The sequence below is a fragment of the Anastrepha ludens genome, chromosome 3 (genome assembly GCF_028408465.1).
Source record: "Anastrepha ludens isolate Willacy chromosome 3, idAnaLude1.1, whole genome shotgun sequence".
In the NCBI taxonomy this organism is placed as follows: Eukaryota; Metazoa; Arthropoda; class Insecta; order Diptera; family Tephritidae; genus Anastrepha; species Anastrepha ludens.
In genome coordinates, this window is record NC_071499.1 from 9,819,553 (window position 1) to 9,838,462 (window position 18,910).

The following is an 18,910-nucleotide window of genomic DNA, read 5'->3' on the forward strand; positions in this document are numbered from 1 at the left end:
TATTTATTTTTATTAATAATGTTTTTTTATTTTTTTTTTTTATTTATTTTTTTTTATTAATTTTTTATGTATTAATATATTATATATAAATTTATATTTAAATATATAATTTTTTTTTTAATACTTTTTTTATTCATAATTTTTGTTTTTATAATAATTTATTTTTTGTACAAACGTTTTTTTATTAATAATTTTTTTTTAATAAAGATTCTTTTTTTTAGTAATTTTTTTTAATGTTTTTTTATTATTAATGTGTTTTTGATTAGTAATATTTAATTATATATATAATATATAATATATATAATTTAATAATATAATAATTTTTTTTTATACAAATTTTTTTTATAAAAATTTGTTTATAAAATGTTTTATGTTATTAATTTCTTTTTATTGAAAAGTTTATTAATAATGTTTTCTATAATTTTTTTATTATTAATAATGTTTCTTTATTTAATTTTTTTTTATAAATTTTTTTAATTTTTGTTTTTGTAATCATTTATTTTTTGTACGAAAGTTTTTATATTAATCATTTCTTTTTAAAAAAGATTCTTTTTTTTTAATAATTTTTTTTAAGGTTTTTTTATTAATAATGTTTTTTTTGTTTAGTAATACAATTTTTCCAACTTCTAAATATAATATTATATTTTATTTGTTTTTTGCCAAAATTTTATTACCGAATGTTGTTATCATCGTATTTGAGCGCATTGGTAACACTCGTAACATCATCCATCAAAATCCTAATAAATATTATATATTTCAATGAGTACTTTACTAGTACAGTATACTCTCTCCTTACAGACACCTCTCTTAGCGGACACCCCCCGCAAGCCGACTCTTTATTCAGTACTTACCACAAATCCCTTTGAATTTTTTCAAATTTGATTCTCTTGAGCGGACAACCGTTCCATGACACGTTAACCCTCTCATAACATATTATTAACTTTTTTTACACCGTTTTTCTCATAAGCGGACACCTTTTACAACTTTTGGAGTGCAATTTGTGCTAAAAGGAAGCCATGAAATAAACTAATAATAATAAATAAAAAATGATGATTTATAAAGTATTTAATTTAATTAAAAAAATATGCTTGCACATTTATTCTTTCTGCATGGCTTGTTTTAGTTAGTTCTTTGTTGCCGTTCACCTGAATTTTAATTTGTTGTTAGCCAAATTTCGGTTGCCAATACCCAGAGTAGTCTTGCTAAGGCAGCTATAAACTCGTTTCTAACGCAGAAACACTAACTCAGTTTAATGTTGTGTGAATCATCGCGCCTCATTTAAACATTCATTTACTTTGGCTGCTTTTCCGATTGGGTTGCGCCAAAATGCCAATACTGCACGCGATCTCGATTTTCCTTTCCACTTGTGCGCCTGCATTTGTATGTTTTTATGAGTGTTGCTGCTCTGCAAGTATTGTGTTTTACTGCCTTCATTGAGTATTATTTGTTTTTATTTAAATACTTTAGTACTCATACGAACGTGTCTACATATGGGTGTGTGTATTATGTAGGCCCAGTGGTGTCTACAGAAACTTATGGAGAAGGGCACACTTTTTAGATGCGTACTAAATGATGCATTAAATGTGTTTTCTTGTGTTGGCCGACTCGGTATCCCAATCAAGTTCCACATTTTTATAGGTGTTGGCAGCATTGATAAAAAAAATTCTTTTGTTTTAATTAAGAAAATCCAATCCCTGCATAAATTGAGTGGTTTTAAGTTAACTCGAGTTAGTATATGCAAGTTCCCTTTTCGAAATACATAATCAGAAAGTTGAAAATAGTTTTTCGGATGCCAGCAAAATGAGTTAAGCACTTTCATGGGTATGTCTGACTACACCTTAACCCCTTCGTCCCTGTATAAGAAAATCTCCCTCTTAATGATAAATATTTTTAAGTAGTACATGACATTTCCGTCGTAGCCGAATGGCAGCCATTTAGTATCAAACGGATCCGAGATGTCCTTCCTAATGGTGACGGCACTGCTGGTATTGAGCAGCGTCATTTTGCATAGCCGCAATAGTTTTGCGGGATAGCAAACTCAGATATCGCGATCTTTTCTTGCTGCTGAATTCAGCTTTCAAATCGGCAAAAAATGGTGTATGTCGATTCTCGCTTCATGTTTCTTTTCCAAGACTTGGCGTATTGTGAATATCTGATCTATGCTGGATTTTCCAGGTCTAAAACCACACTGATAAGGTCCAATCAGTTGGTTGATGGTGGGCTTCAGCCTTTCTCACAATACGCTCGCTAGAACCTTTTGGGCGATATTTAGAAGACTAACCCCGCGATAGTTGGCACAGATTGCAGGATCGCCCTTCTTATGGATTGGGCAGAGAACACTTAAGTTCCACTCGGCAGGCATGTTTCCTGCCTTCATCCTTTCATATTTTGCATAGAAGCTCATGCATGCACTTTACCAGCTCTCCGCCGCCATGTTTGAAGGTCGCCTCCCGCAGCTTTGTTGTTCTTTACCCGCATTGTCGTTATTCTTATCTCGTCATGGTGCGGTAGCGCAACAACAGTCCCGTCATCAACGATTGGAGTATCGGGATCTTCACATTTTCTGTGACCGGTGCAGTTGTCACTATTTAGCAGGTTTGAGAAGTGTTCTCTCTTCATAATTCAAGCACGCTCTGGATGTCAGTCGTCAGATCGTCGTTTCGCGCGTTTCGATCAGGAGACAGCCACGTAGCTTGGTGTATTTTTTTATGCTGGAATCAGGTGCTGCAGGCTACCATGTTTGACGCTCCGGCGAAGTCGATCAGCCTCTGTCCGTTACCGAATATTTTGTTGTGCAGGCTGATTTTCCGACTGTGGGACAAAAAATTCCCTCCTTGCCCTTCCGCTTCTACTAGACAGACTATATATGCAAGGAAATAATCCAAAATACACCACGAAGTTGCCAAAAAATTGGTTCGTTTCAAACGGGGTTGAGGCCATGGGCTGGCCGACTTAGTCACCTGACCTGAAACCATTGAAAGTCTCGATTGAAAAATCATTATTTCGCGCCGCTCGGGACAAATGGGTTAAGTAACAAACAAAAAAAATATATATACCTATATAAATGAATAAACATTTTAATCAAATAGTCTAATTGGGTAGTGTTAAATTTTATTACTACTTCGAAAATATAAAAAACAATTTTTCAGATTACATTTATAAATATTTCGAAACATCGATGTGGTCGTAACCTCCCAAACCCTTCCCGTCTGCAGCTCCACCTATGTCTACATATGTATACAGACATACAGTGGCCGACATAACTATGCCTACCCTACCTAAGGGAAAATTCAAACACAAATACTTTTTTCTATTATATCATTCAAATTCCGATTATCTTATTAATTTATTTATAATATAGTAACATTATAAAAACAAAAATCAAAATATTTCAATTCCAAAAACAAAATATTATTTTCAAATTTTTTTTTATAAATGCCCAGAAATTTGTAGCGACAAAATTTGCGTACCCTTGTACCTACCCTACTAGTAATAGTAAGAGTAATAACGTTATGCAAATGAGTCAATACTTGGTGTTGCCACCTTTTGCGTTAATTACAGCCAAAAGGCGGCGTGGCATACTGTGAACTAATCTCTTAAGAAGCTCTTCAGGTATTTTATTCCAGGTCTCTTGCAGTTTCTGAAAAAATTCTGCTCTCTTTGAGCGGCAACTTGATCGATCGATTTTTTCGTCTAAATATTGCCATAAGTGCTCGATAGGATTTAAGTCGGGGCTTTGAGCGGGCCATTCTAAAAGCTCTATTGAGTTTTGTCTAAAGTATTCCTTTGCTACGCGACTGGTATGTTTGGGGTCGTTGTCTTGTTGATAGATGAAATTGTGTCCAAGACCCATTCTTCGAGCCGAGGGCTCTAGGAATGTGCTTAGCATATTGACGTAGGACTCCCCAGTCATTTTTCCTTCAATATGTACCATATCTGATATACCGCTATAGGAAAAACAGCCCCAGATAAGCACACTTCCCCCGCCAAACTTAATTATGCTTTGCACGCACTTTGATTGGAGCCTCTCATTACTTTTTCGCCACACTTTTTCTCTTCCTTTTGTATTTTTAAACTCAAACTTACTCTCATCGCTTCATATAACCCTCTCCCAGAAACTCAATGGCATATTGAAGTACTTTTTGGCAAATGCTAGTCGGGCTTTCATGTTTTTATTGCTGATGAAAGGTTTCCTGATCTTGTAATGACTAGAAAACCCCTCTTCACGAATTCTCCGCTGAATTGTTCGCTCGCCTACATTAATTTGAAGACTTTCTTTAATAAACCTTGCAGAAGTTGTCGGCTCTTTCTTAATTTCCCTTACTATTTGCGTGTCATCGCGAGAATCGGTTATCCTTGGCCGACCTGTTCTTGGAGCACTCGCGAAGCCGCCATTTTTTGTTTAACTTTTTATAACTCTCTGGATTGTTGACTTGCATCTATTATATTTTTGTAGCAATTTTACCATACCCCGTTCCATTTTTGTGGTCCTGAACAATTAGTTTTCTTAAATCAATGCTTATTTCCTTCGAATTGGGCATTACAATATGCTAAAAGTATATTTGTTGTAAAATTCAAGGTAAAATAAACACCAAAAGATTGTTTCCATTACCTTTTCACTACGAATTTGGGAAATATTTAAAACGAAGGACATCACTCGCGGATATTTTAGTGGTATGCACACTTTTGTCGAATCCGAAAAGCAACTGAGACGCAATTAGTGAAAATTGTTCTGCCATGTGAAAAGATAACGGCACATTTTTAACGGCGCTGGTTTGCTAGAAAAATAATGTGTACAATCTTAAATTCGAGGAGCAGCTTACGGACTTATTTCCATAACAAAATATTTCTTCAAGGGGTATTCATAGTTATGTCGGCTACTGTAAATGCGTCAGGGGTATTCACACCAGCTTCATTACTTTTTAACTAATATTTGCCGATTTTTTAATTGTGTGCCCGTTTGGCGAATGATGTTCGAGAACAGCCGATTGGTAGCTATTTTCGCGTTTCCATGTTCTCTTCACCCTGCTGTTGAAATAATTAATATAAATAATAGAAAATTAAAATAAAAAATATCTTTGCGCATTCATTTCGGTAAATAATAAAAATACAAAAACTAAGTGTACACCAAAAAATATTGACTGGCGAATGATAAGAAGGCAACGTTTGAAGCGTGAATACCACCGCCTATCGCAAATTATGATCAACTCACTACCGCCTCATGTCTGTTGTTTATGAATGAATCAGACTGGAAATATGCACAGACATTGTCGCAGCCATTCTAGTCGGCGGCGCGCTCTCTCTTTCCAATTTGCCGTTCTTCCGTTAAGGCAATGAATTTAGTTTAGTTGTGCTTTAGTTATTTCAGATATTTTAGTTGGCACGCTAGCTGGCCAAATACGTTTTTGATTTTTCACTTGCATTAGCAACTTGAACGACCGCAGATGAATGGCTTTTAATAACTTTTGCATCATTTGTTAGTGCCTTGATTTTCTTTTCTATTCGCGCTTATCTACTCGCCAACCGGTTCAGTGATGCTCATATGTGTGTGTGTGGATGTATGTATGTATGTATAACAACAAATAATGAATTTTTAACCTAATTGTAATAAAATATAAAGACGCTGTGCAAGTTAAGAAATTTTTTCTTCACGTTATAACTTAAATAAAAATGAAGAAAATTGCTTACATTAATGATAATTATAACGCAAGTTTATGCTTCGGCTTCTGCTGTTTTGAATGTGTCTTTTTTCTCTTTTTTGAAGGTTAGCTGTAGCGCGCTCTCGCGCATAACTTGACAACAATATGGTTTTATGCAGTTTTTCAAGCTGATAATGAACTCTCAATCAAGTTTGTCTCTTTTATTTTGCTGGCAGCTCAGGTTTCTGCGATAAATGATTAAGAAAGTTTTAATTAATTTTTAAATTTCGAAATTTCCCTCTTGACTGCAGCTATTTGAAATAGCATACAGGCGGGTCAAAGCTGAATGCGGAAGCTCTAGCAGGCATTACTAGGTTAGGTTAGCTTGAACTGGTTGACGTGCAGTCACGCATAGACCGCTTCGATCGATAGCGATACCAGATGGAGTTCAATAGTTATGCGTTTTGAAATAGTCAACTCGCATGGTGCCTGTTTCTATTGTGAATTCAAGCATACATTTCCGAACTACTGCTGAGATGTCTTTCACTCTGTCAAACTGTGGTAAAAAATAAATAAATACATGGCGAGTGCACTTTTGTGACGGGTTTGGCCGAGCTCCTCCTACTATTTGTGGTGTGCGTCTTGACTTTGTTCCAAAAATGAGTCTTCCACAGTTTGAAGCCGAATTTGAATGACAGATATTTTTGGTGAGGAGCGTTTTCAAGGCAGACATACACTCGGAGGTTTGCCATTGCCTGCCGAGAGGCGACCATTATTAGAAAAAACGTTTTCTTCATTTTGATCCTTCACCGAGATTCGAACCTACGTTCTCTATGAACTCCGAATGGTAGTCACCCACCAACCCATTCGGCTACGGCGGCCGTTTTTGTTACTTAACCCTTTTGTCCCGAGCGGCTCGAAATAATGGATTTTCAATGGCATTTAGGACAGGTGACTAAGTCGGCCAACCCATGACCTCAACCCGGTTTGAAACGAATCAATTTCTTGGCAACTTCGTAGGGTGTTTTGGACTATTTTCTTGCCCGGAGATTCGAAATACTTCGGTGTAGTCACGCACCGACATATTTTAAATGTGTTTCACTGCGTTGTATCATTCATAAAATTCGAGTAGAATTCACTACCAACGAAACCACGGCCTAACGGTCTGAACATCTATACAGATGGCTCAAAACTAGACAACAGAATAGGTGGAGAGGCTTACTGCGATAAACTCGAAGTTAGCCAATCATTGAAGTAATCCAATCATGATCATTGCAGTGTATTTCAGGCGGAAGTCACTGCCATAAAAGAGGAACTGGCGGTAATAAAAACGTGCACAAATGAAGTCTTCATTGTACTCGGACAATCAAGCAGCAATAAAAGCGCTTGAATTTAAAAGACACTCGTCAAAAACAGTCTTAGAATCTGTTAAACTTCTAAATGATGTATCTAAGTGCTACAAAGTGCACCTTATTTGGGTGCTAGGCCACAGGAATATAACAGGGAATTGCAAGGCAGATGAACTTGGTACAACGCTCGATCTCCAACCGAATAAGACGCCAATACCTTTGCCTATAGCCATTTGTAAATTACTTATATATAGGGAAACCCTTAAGAAAGGTAAATACAAGTTGGCAAAACCTCACAACATGCGAACTAAGCATACAGACATGGCCGAAATGAAACAGCGGTCGATCGAAAATCTTGTTAAGATTTAACAGAGAAGCTATAAGAGAAATGATAGGGGTATTAATTGGTCATTGTTTAATAGGCAGCCACGCTAGGAGGTTAGGACTCCCGTGCTTCGATTTCTGTAGAAGCTGTCTTAATACAGAAGAAAAGGAAACAGTCAGGCACCTTGTATGTGAGTGTGAAAGCTTAACGACAAGGAGGCTCCGCACTCTTGACATGGCATTTTTAATTGATTTAGCGGACATAGCGCATCTAAAACTAACGAAGCTCTGCTCGTTTATTAAAGCTACCGGATGGTTTCAAAAGGAACCCATAGGGTAAGGATAAGTTCCAGTGGTAACACAATGGTCTTGCGAAAGGTTTAAGTGTGTCGTTGCGACAGCCACCCTACCTACCTACCTACGGTTTGATCTTGATTACACCTGAATTTTTTTCACAATGAGATTTATTGTTTTTTTTTTGTAGTATAAGCTATATTTCTATAAAAAAATTAAAAAAAAACTTTAGACTATTATTGTGACCACCTCTGTACATTTGTAAACAATTCGTTATTCGTAAACAAATACCAAAGGCACTAATAAAACATTACCATTTGCACTGATATAATAATTCGCATTATCGGTAAAAAGCCCCAGTACTTGGCCATGGTGGAGATTAATCTAATCTAAATAATTTCAATCATAATAAATCTCATTTGGTTTGCTCGCTCAGCTGCTAAACAGTCACTGAACCAGGCCGAAAAGTCTACAAAAATTTGAATGCAAATGGGGATGTATGCCTTTATTAAATATTTACACACATACATACATGCACATACTTCCTTTATATATATACATAAAAGCAAAACAATTACAATAGAATACTTAATATTTTATAGAACTAAAGAGGCGGTGCGTCTGTCACATACAGACGGCTGGCATGTAAAGCAGCAATAAATATACAAATATATCTACAATAGTACAATAGCAACTATGCATGGCCAATATTAGTGCACTAATCAATGGGATTTGCGTTGGGCACCATGACATTGATGATACCCGACATTATCTCGCCTTGTATCGGTCCATAGTCCACGCGTTCGCCATCCACTGTTATAATACCTTCTTTGTCAGAGTTTGGTTCAATGCGAAACGCACGTACCGGCACAATTTCAATATACCGATTAGGTTGCTCTGGCAGGTGCGTGCCCGAACTCAAGCCCATTAGAAAATGCGCTAGCTGTGAACGACCTACGCCAGCACGTATTATGACCAAGTAGATGATGCCATCATTGAGACGTGAGCTTGGAGCGAAGAAGCAGTCGGAGGAGATGTGGGTCGTGTAGGCGGCATGAACCATAACATATTCACCTTCTTCGGTATGCCAAGTGTCGGTGGGCACTGGTTGATCGAGTGCTGGTATTGTGGACGGTGGTCGGCGACTTTCATATTCCAAATTGATCGTTTCAAGGCGGCTTAGTACACTGCGACGTGAACGTAAACTTTGGTCGGGCAGAGAAAAGTATGCAGTGCGCTGCGAGGTAGCTGAATGCCAACTGTCGGCGTAGGAATGGGTGCTCACATGATCCAGTGAAATGGCTTCACCAAACTCCTCATCTGCCTCATCAGTATTGGCAACTGGTTGAAAATCGTCTTCTTTTGCGCCTTCCGGTGGGTTTGGTATGTCATGGAATTCTTGTACCTCCGGTGGTAGGGGACGTTCCTCATGGGATGCCGTAGCAACTAGATTTCCTACAGTTCTACGCCTACCTTTTTTATCACAACGCAGATACGATAGCTTGCCCGTATAGGTGCGCAGACCGATCAGCCGGCGTATGGACCAGAAGGTGAAGCGCGTGGCGCCAATCGAACGCAACGGTTCACTCTCGATATCAATGTCGGCTATGAAACCCCAACCGACGGATAGGAATGAATACAGCTCACTAGATTTACCCTCTTTGCCCGTATCGATGCGTACAATATCCATCGGCGCAATTTGGCCACGTACACACGTCAGCGTTGCATACAAAATCGGTTTCGGTTCATACGGTTCATTATAGAGATAGGCAATGCTACGCGCCAGCCCATTACCCGAACCGCACGGTATAATACCGAGCGGTAATGCACGTGTAATCGCACGCCAATCCTCGCGCACCATTATGCCATTGAGCACTTCGTAGAACAGTCCATCGCCCGATGCCACCAATATGGCGCTGTAGCAACGCAACAAATCGTTGTGTTTACGCACGAACTCGCGTGCATAGTTGCTGTGAGCGGTGACATGCAACTCGTACGGCATATCGGCCTCCTTCAGTACGGGTGCCACCTGTTTGTGGAACATCTCTCGTCCCTTACCCTTGCCGGATTTAGGATTTAGAAAAATTAGTATTTGCTTCTCACCCAAGCGATTCTTGGCGGCTGCCTGATTGATGCGTATGGCATGATGCCAACGTTCAGCCACCTTCAGGTTTTCCTCGTACGTTTCGAATGAGCGAAAGCGTAGAATGCGTACGGTGCGCTCGCGACGCATCGCGCCCTTCTCGTTCTTTATGTACGCATAAATGTGCAAGTAGGCGCTAGTATCCTTCTGTGTTGCATTCTCAACTTCCGAATCTTCGTTTATGCGCCGACAAGAGGCTAAGCTTGCGCGATGCGATTTCTTTAAACGCGGCCCACAGCTACTGCCAATTATATCCGCCATGCAAATGCGCTGTTCGCTGATTTCATTTTGTTCACCAGTTTCGCGTCGCAAAAAAATGCCGTCACAATTTAAAATCACCTCGACCTTAATGGGATCTTTCTGCTTGCTATTGTTGATGTAGAAATGTTCAGACAACTCGATTAAGCCGCTGGGCGAAATTTTCGCTACGCTGGACGTTGGTGTTATAGAGCGTCCAACAACGCCGGCGGCGGTATCGTCGTACACATGCCTAGTCTCCGGTGAAGCGAGTGGTAAATTCTGACATGGATCCATAATAAAGGAAGAGCACAGGTTGCAGGATACTTTTTGTTTTTGCATATGTGGCAGGTGTCTGGTGGGAATGAGTTAGCTTTGCCTTTAGTTTGGTGCTTCGTTCGAAGTGGGACAATTTGCTCGAATTGCAGGGTATTCAATTAAGCCAAATGTTCAACGTTGGGTAGCACTTTTTGCACTTTGCACACCTTTGTCGCTTGATTGGAGCACCGCGAGTCACCGATTTCCATTTCATACTAACACCTGCGTTGAAAGGTTATTTGTTGAAAGTAGAGGAGGGTACAATTAAATATTTTTTTTTGTACTTTTATTACAGCATACTTACGACATTTTTGATATTATTTTTCAAAATCTTATCGCATAAAACAGTTGTATGTAAGTATGTACGTGTGTGCGTGTGTCTTAGCGTATGGTAAATGCGAGTTATTTATCTACTCCGGCGCATTGAAGTTCGATAAGAGTTTGATTGCTATTTGCTTTGTTGGCGGACTGCTGATGTGCTCGTACATACAAATATGCATGTAGCTGTTTGGCCACAAAGAGTTCACTAGCGGTGTTTCACCGTTGTTTTTTGTTGTTACCTTGATTAGCTGCTCTCTGTAATGGTCTTCTATTATTTATATATCAATTTTTTTATGTGTTTGCACCATTTTTTTCGTTTACCATTACTCTTTCGAGTTTTTTTTTTTATTCATTTATTCTTTTTTTTCCTATTCCATTTCACTCCATTACTTCCTGGTGCGTCTGTTGTACGGTATATGCATTAGCCAGCTTGCGCTCGCGTCTTGGGTTGATCTCTTACGGGAATATTTTCGGTACTGCGGAGTGTGCTTTTCCCAACGTGCGGCTTGTCCAATGCTTCGCTCTAATATAAAGCTCGTCATTTTTGTTATTAAGTTTTTGTTTGTCGCAAAGTAAATTCATTGTTCAGTCGCGTGTGCTCACACATATCTGGAGAGTGTATGTGCGCGTGTAATAGGGTGATCGATTGTTTGCCTGTCAATAAACCGGTTCTAGAATTATTCAAGAAATGGTAATTCAAAAAAAAACTGGTGGCTAATTGTTAAAATGAAGAAGAAACCGGTTAATTTTAAAATATTCGATATAGAGTTATGCAAGAAATGTTGGTCAGAAATAAACATCAGAAATAAAAGGTATTTCAAAAGTGACGCCTAGATGTTAGTAGTGCATAATTCATAGACGGAAGCTTTGTTATAGCATAGACAGACGGCGGCTTTAAGGGGACAGATACCTGTAAAATTTCGAAAAAAAATTTTTTTTTTTTTTTCATAAAATGTTAATATAATCCTTTAAGGGGTTACATGGGTTTCGTGGGGTAAAAAAAGGCCTATTTTAAATTTTTTTTTTGTCTATGTAAAAAATTATTTATTTAATTCAAACTTTTTTCTGTCTTATAGATACATATTTAAGGAATATTTTCTGAAATTTAAAAAAAAAAAAAAAAATTAAAACTCCTCCATTGTGTGACGTCATCTCCGGTGACTCCTCGAAAAAGAGGTGCGTCCGCGTTGTCAGCATAACTCCTGACAGGCCCATCAAAAATGACAAAACAAAAATAAGTGTTTTAGTTAAGATCATAAACTCGTGCTTGAACGAAGGAAAGAAAAAAGTAAAAATTGGAGTTTTGGCAGACATTTTTCCAAAGCAATGAAAATTTCGGTCAAATTTGCTTGACATTTTGTTTTTTTTAAATAGTTGTAATTGAAAAAAAAAACAAAACAAAATCCTTCGTTCAAGCACGGGTAAATTGTATTTCGAACACCTGTGTAACATTTCATCAAGATCGGTTGAGTAGTTTTCGAGAACATTTGATAACCGAATTTGAAAACAAGGTTCCGAGAAAAACGCGTTTAAAGTTTTGAGTAACAATAAAAGTGGCTTGAGCGCACGCCTTCCAAAGGCTGTATCTCCGATTTATTATTCGGATCGACTTGAAAATTTAGGATAATATTCCTGAGATGTTGCAGAAATTAATAAGCCAAAAAAAAATAAATTGATTTTTTGAACCAACGAAACCCATGTAACCCCTTAAGGGGGCAGATACCTGAAAAATTTTGAAAACATTTTTTGTTTTTTTTTTTCATAAAATGTTGATATAATCCTTTAAGAATAGTCAAAAAATTTTTAGAACCTAAATTTAAGTATTTCTTATAGTAGATCGCCAACCGTAACGACTCTATTCTTTGCGTTCGAGCGCTGGGAGAGGAATTTTCATGTATTAAAATTTAGACGCGTTTTTCTCAAAACTATATTTTTCGAATTGACGTACACGATAACTGGAAATGTTATTGTCCGATCACCCTGAAATTTGCTCACATCTTTTTTATGATATTAGTTTCTATGTGAATTTACAAGTTTTCGAAAATTAAAAAAAAAAATGTTTTTTCGAAGCAAACTAGCCCTCCCCAAATCATTTGCGCGTACTCCCCATTTGGTTGTGATCGCCTGCTTCCCCTCCATCCAGGTTGATCTTTTCTTTTCGTTTGCCATCTGAAATTGGAAAAACGCATTTTAAAACTTAAAAATAAAACGAAAATACTATAAAATACTTACTTCCTTAGTGCTCATCATATTGTTCCAGAATTTTAATGATTGTTTTCAGTTTTTCTTGTTCTTCTCTTGAAAAGTTTCATTATTTTTCATTCCGAATAGATATTAACTGTCTTTTTCGGCAATGTCACCATCGAAAATTCTAGGCTATTATATGTCATTTTGACATTTGACAGATGTACAATTTTACACGATAGAACAAGGCGTTACAATTATTGAAACTAATTTAGTTCGGATGAAAATTATCTTTGTTTTCAAAATATTCCTAATTTTTTTATGGAAATAATTGTCCGAATGAGTCGACAATTCAAAGGTTGATTAAAAAAATTCAGTAAACTTATTCTGTCGAGGATAGAAAAAGGTCTAGCAGGCCAAAAGTTGCGGGCTCTGTTGAGAATATTGCTGTCGTAGCGCAAAAGTGGGGCTGAACAACCTTCAACATCGATACCCCGACGTCCTCAACAATTAGGCAATCATGAATCGGCGTGGACATTTAAAAGGTTTAATGTTTATATGTGAAAAATAATTGTTGAAAGCCGTATTTCGTATAGTAGAATCTAAATTTTTTCTTGCTCTATTTTTAGACATAAACCTAGGCGCATCTTTTGAAGGACCCTTTACAATGGAAATATTATTAATAAGCATTAATTTAGAGAAGAGGAAAGCGAATTAAAGTAATAGATTTTAAATGAAGAGTAAAATATTTTTTTTTTTTGTTTTAAAGAAGAGTTGAAATCAACAGATGAGTATAATTTTATACCACTAAAGAAGAGTTGAAATCAACAGATGAGTATAATTTTATACCACTGAACAGTAGGGAATCTAGTTTACTCAGCATACTTACAGTGTTCAACAAATTTAAAGCACGACCAAAATTAGTCATTTGCTTTATACCATTTTCGACAAGTAGGTAAGTAGTAGAAACAAACCTTTTGAAATGAAATTATTAATTTCCATGTATAAAAAATTGCAAATTCGAAAATTTTAGAAATTTCAATTTCTAAAAATTCTAATTATGTATACAATTTTAAAGGCCCTTTAAATTTTAGAGCAATGTGACTCGTGAAAAACCTCAAATCAAATCAAACACTGGCCTTAATTTTTTGTTTTTTTTTTGCCGCTTACACCCTTTATTGGGAGTTTGGCCGAGCTCTTCCTATTTTTGGTGTGCGTCGTCTTGATTTTTTTGAGCTTTTTCATGACAAAAATACGCTCGGAGACTTGCCATCGCTTGGCGAGGGGCAACGGCTATTAGCAAAAGCTCTATCATTTGGAGTTTCAAACTTAGATACTTCCAAATGGTAGTCTTGCACCAACCCATTCGGCTATGGCGGCCTATAACAATATAACTAAAAAAAAAATGGGTACTGGCTGCAGGGACCATCAAATAAATGATTAGTCGAATGAAAGGGGGAAAGTTGCATTTTTTTTTTTTTTGTTAGAAACAAATTAGAGGATAGTCAGGGGTACAAATTGCATAATGCAGTGTGTTTGTTTACTATAGCGCAAGGACTTTGTCACAAGGTTTGACAATTTATTTGTGTTTTTATTTAATTTTAATAATTTTGTGAAGAAAGTGTAGTTTAAAATTTGTACCGAATTTATAAAAATGTCGCAAATTTCCATTAAATTTTCACATTCTAGAAATTTCTTAAAATTCTGAGTATTTATGACCGATTAAATTTTAGTACAACAAAATCCAAGTTTGAAATTACTCGTAAAAAATCGCGTTGGTTATTTAATTTTTTTTTTTTGTTATTTTTATTTTTTTTTATTTTTTATTATTATTACAATGTTTTGTTTTTATTATTATTATTATGTTTTTTAATTTTTTTTATTTCGTTTTTTTTTAATTTAAATTTTTTTTTTTAATTTTTGCTTTTTTTGCTGGCGTTCTTGTGTATTTTCTCTCATTTTTTTGTTATTATTTTTTTATTATTATTATGTTTTGGTTTTATTATTATTATTTTTTTTTTAATTTTATTTTTAATTTTTTTTAATTAAGTTTTTCTTTTTAATTTAATTTGTTTTTAATAAATTTGTTTTTTTTTGTGCTGGCGTTCTTGTGCATTTTCTCTCATTTCCTCACATTAAACTTGTCCTCTGTACCTGCATACCCCAGTTTTCCAGTTCACACTATATTTGAAAAATGAAAATTTCACGAAATCAAACCTACACTAAACTAAAGAAAATTAAAAAACCGGTTCGATCACCTTAGTATGTATGTATGTATGTATGTTTGTATGTTTATGAGTAGTAGCTTTTGCGCAGGTGGCTTTCTCTGACGAATCGACTTGAGTTTTGAGTTTGAGTTGAGGTGCCAGCGATCATCCAACGTCGTCAGCGTCATTATTTATTATCTGTTTGTATTTGTATTTTTAAACCGTGAGCACTTTTGAGTGTCACGGTTGCTTTAAGCTGAAATAAAATTCGAGTGTCTGAGTGATTACTTTTACGGAGCGCTACTTCGAGACTAATAGGTGCTTTCGGTTATGGGACTTGGCAAATAAAGCTAACATTGGTCAATATTTACCATAGTTCAAGTTTATTTTTCTTCAGTAAAGTTATTGATTTACACTTATTGTCTAACATGGACTTTGTAGTGACTTTAAACTAAAGTTTTAAGTAAGCGGCGGCCGTCATATTGCGTGCAATATTGCCAGTAGGCCCAGATTCATTCCTTAGTAAGCACAAAAAATATCTTAAAGTTTTTTTCTAATAATGTTTGACCCTCGGTATGCGTGTTTGACCCAGCGGAATAACACCACAAATTGGAGAAGCAGCCGGATATATGCGCCAATTTCACCATTTTTGGTTTGAGTGTTTGGCCGAGCTCCTCCATCTCCTATTTCTGGTGTGGGATTTGATATTTTCCATAAATGGAGGGATCTATAGTTTTATGTCGCCACCCGAAGAGTGGTGAGGTGGTTTTTCCTGGCAGTAATAACATACTTTCAGAGGTTTGCCATAGCCTGCCGATAAGAGATCGCTGTTAAAAAAATAAAAAGTGCGTGTAGAACATAACAGAAGTGAAACTTTCAGGGCAGCCAAAGAAAGAGGAAGAGACCCGAGAGAAAATGAGAGAGAGAAAGAGAGTGAAAGAGAAAGAGAGAAAAATTATACATCTAAATAAATTCACAACATTTGTAGAGAATACAAATAGACAAAATTTACAAAAAACGGAGAAGGAAACCACAAAAAAAACTCAGGAAAAATAGCCTAAAGTGTATCTAAGATATATATAGACATGTATAGCTCTCTCTCTCTCTCTCCTTTTCCTCTATGTTATATCTTTTTTGTCTCTCGCGGAACCAAAATGCCCAAAACGTTGCATGGCCTTGAAATTTTACTCTCCATTCTCGCTCGTCCGTCGACGCCTAAGAAGTTTCACTTCAAAATGTTTCATCGTTTAGTGTTTCACGTCCATGGTTTTGAACCCAAGCGCTAATTACTTACCCTATGATCAAAAAGTACCAGGAAGGTGCTGTTGACTGTTTTCTTCGATTGCCAAGGCGTAGTGCACCATGAGTACCTTCCATCGAGCCTGACAGTCAATAAAGAATATTGTCCGGGAATGTTGGCAAACAATTCTTGAATTTTTTGCTCGCACCGAGCCCAAATTGTGCTGGATTATTTGGCCAAACACCAAGTAAATACCATCGTGCAAGCACTGTGTTCACCTGATATGGCCCCGTGCGACTTCTTTTTGTTTCCCAAGTTGAAGTTACCACCTCGTGGAAGGAGATTTTTTAGTCGATAGAGGAGATCAAAGAGAATGCGACGAAGGTGCTGAAGGCCATTTCTTCGTCGGCCTGCCAGGGGTGCATGGAGGACTGGGTTAAACGTTGGCATATGTTATCGCCTCAGACGGGTCATATTTTGAAGGAAATAAAATAAATTTGCCGGAAATTTAATTATTGCATTAAGTAAGTATTCAAAAAAGTTTACACGTAAAAGCATCTATGCCTTATTTTAAAGGCTAAAAACTCGCACTACTACATTAGCTGGCTTCGTAGAAGCGCATTTTTCCAATTCATTGTTCACAATTATTGATTCTGGATGGTTTTTGTTTACGCTGCATAACATCTATGGTTAATGAAACATAAAAAATGTCTATATTCTAAACAAATTGGACAATTGAAATCAATAGACGGCTGATAACAAACCCTGAGCCATCTTGGCAACATTATCGTCGTTTTCTTATTTCAGAATTCATTGGGCAGGTTTTAGTAATCAGAAGCATGTCCATATTGGATAATGTTTTCGGCTCAAAGATACGGCTTTTAATTCTGAGGCATTTGTTTAACGTTTGCAACGTCGATTTATGTGCTCAGAGACAAGCCAGGTCTCAAAACCATATGGGGAAACCGATTTTACTACGCTGGTATTGAAGATTTTAAGTGCTATAAAAATGCTTGTTAAATTTTAGCATGAAGAGCAAGTTTGAAATTGCTAGAATAAACGGTTCGATAAGAAAAACACAATTTTATCGTTTGAAATGCACCTTAATATTCAGTATAGTCTCCCTGATCATCAATACGCTTGTTCCAACGAGATTCAAATTTATGATTTTTATCTCTGAAGTGAGAATCGTGATGGGCTGTAAAATACGTTGTGACCTCATCATTTGATGAAAAAGACTTTCCATGCATGTATGTTTTGAGATCTGGAAACAGATGGAAGTCGCTAGGGCCCAAATCGTTGGATGCTCCAACAATTCGAACTTTAATTCATGCGTTTTCCCATTGTCAAAATGATCCTGTGACAAAGTGCATTGGTGCGGTGATAAAAAGTTATTTTTTCTTTTGCAAACTGGGCCTTTTTTCACGAAGCTTTTCCTGCAGCTGGTCTAAAAGGTTATGCTGGTTCATACCATAACAATGTGAGCCTTGAAATGCAACATGGGAATCTCTCTTGCCAACAAGTGCTACTTTGGACTAAGTAGGCAACTGAGCAGTAAAGTCCTCTCTCGACGAACTAAACGTAACACTCTACAAGACTCTCATCATGCCCGTCCTAACTTATGGCGCAGAAGCTTGGACGACGACAACATCCGATGAAGCGACGCTTGGAGTGTTCGAGAGAAAGATTCTGCGTAAGATTTTTGGACCTTTGCACTTTGGCAACGGCGAATATCGCAGACGATGGAACGATGAGTTGTATGAGCTTTACGACGACATAGACATAGCGCAGCGAATAAAGATCCAGCGGCTTCGTTGGCTGGGTCATGTCGTCCGAATGGATACAAACACTCCGGCTCTGAAAGTATTCGATGCGGTTCCAGCTGGTGGTAGCAGAGGAAGAGGAAGGCCTCCTCTGCGTTGGAAAGATCCGGTGGAGAAGGACTTGGCTTCACTTGGTGTGCCCAACTGACGCCAGTTAGCACGTAAGCGGTTATCGCGCCAATTAAAAAGAAAAAGGTCTAAATGGTTACAAGAATTTTCAGAATTTATTGGTTTACCAGCTTGTAAGTAATCTACAAACAAAATTCTTTTCGCATTCCAAAAAACTAATGCCAACACCTTCTTGGCCGATTTCTGGACACGAACTTGTTTCGGAGCTGAAGAACCAGGATCACCCCATTCTTTAGCGTCTTGTTTTGATTTAGAATTATGGGGATAGACCCAAATCTCATCCGTAGTGTTGAGTCGACGCTCAAAATCCACTTAATGCCTTCGAAAACACTCTAAATGTTGTTGAGAAAGTCGCGGACACAAAACATCCTTCATCTTCTTGTTTGACGCAGGAATCATTTAAGCGATTTTGGGTGAGTTCAACAAAACGGCAGAGGGTTTTACGCCCGTTAACTGGCGTTAATTCAAAACAAGTGAAACCAAGTGCTTACCCACTTCCTCAACATTGCTGTAGCTGCCGGGGAAAAAGGTTCCCTGCACACAGTTTATATCATTCGCGTTGCTGATTTATCATTTATCACATGACAGATTCAGAAGTCAGAACTAACAGCGCGGTTTTTGAGGCTGATGATGTCAGTATTGTCGATTTACGCCAGCAAACAAAACAATAAAAATTCGACTAAAAAACGTTTTGTTAAAAGA

At 37.1% G+C, this 18,910-nt stretch overlaps 2 protein-coding genes across 18 annotated transcripts in view; one reads left to right on the forward strand and one right to left on the reverse strand.

Annotated features, from left to right (window-relative positions):
- Nucleotides 1-18,910, forward strand: part of LOC128856993 (ecotropic viral integration site 5 ortholog) — a 121,074-nt gene that overhangs the window by 53,802 nt on the left and 48,362 nt on the right. Inside the window, exon 1 of one of the 17 annotated variants that reach the window (XM_054092482.1) lies at nucleotides 5,357-5,566. The exons of 13 other annotated variants lie outside the window; for them this stretch is intronic. The gene's annotated coding sequence lies outside the window, so the exon portion shown is untranslated. Of the gene's footprint in view, nucleotides 1-5,356; nucleotides 5,567-11,216; nucleotides 11,317-11,338; nucleotides 11,438-13,628; nucleotides 13,765-18,910 lie in introns of those variants that run through there. 3 more of the 17 variants (XM_054092479.1, XM_054092483.1, XM_054092480.1) reach the window with 3 other exon arrangements.
- LOC128856994 (sphingosine kinase 1) lies at nucleotides 8,085-11,124 on the reverse strand. The gene is made up of 3 exons (XM_054092492.1): nucleotides 10,947-11,124; nucleotides 10,609-10,880; nucleotides 8,085-10,526 (listed from the first exon to the last, which is right to left on the reverse strand). The coding sequence occupies exon 3, from the start codon at nucleotides 10,326-10,328 to the stop codon at nucleotides 8,325-8,327; it is 2,004 nt and encodes a 667-aa protein (XP_053948467.1). The 5' UTR covers nucleotides 10,329-10,526; nucleotides 10,609-10,880; nucleotides 10,947-11,124; the 3' UTR covers nucleotides 8,085-8,324.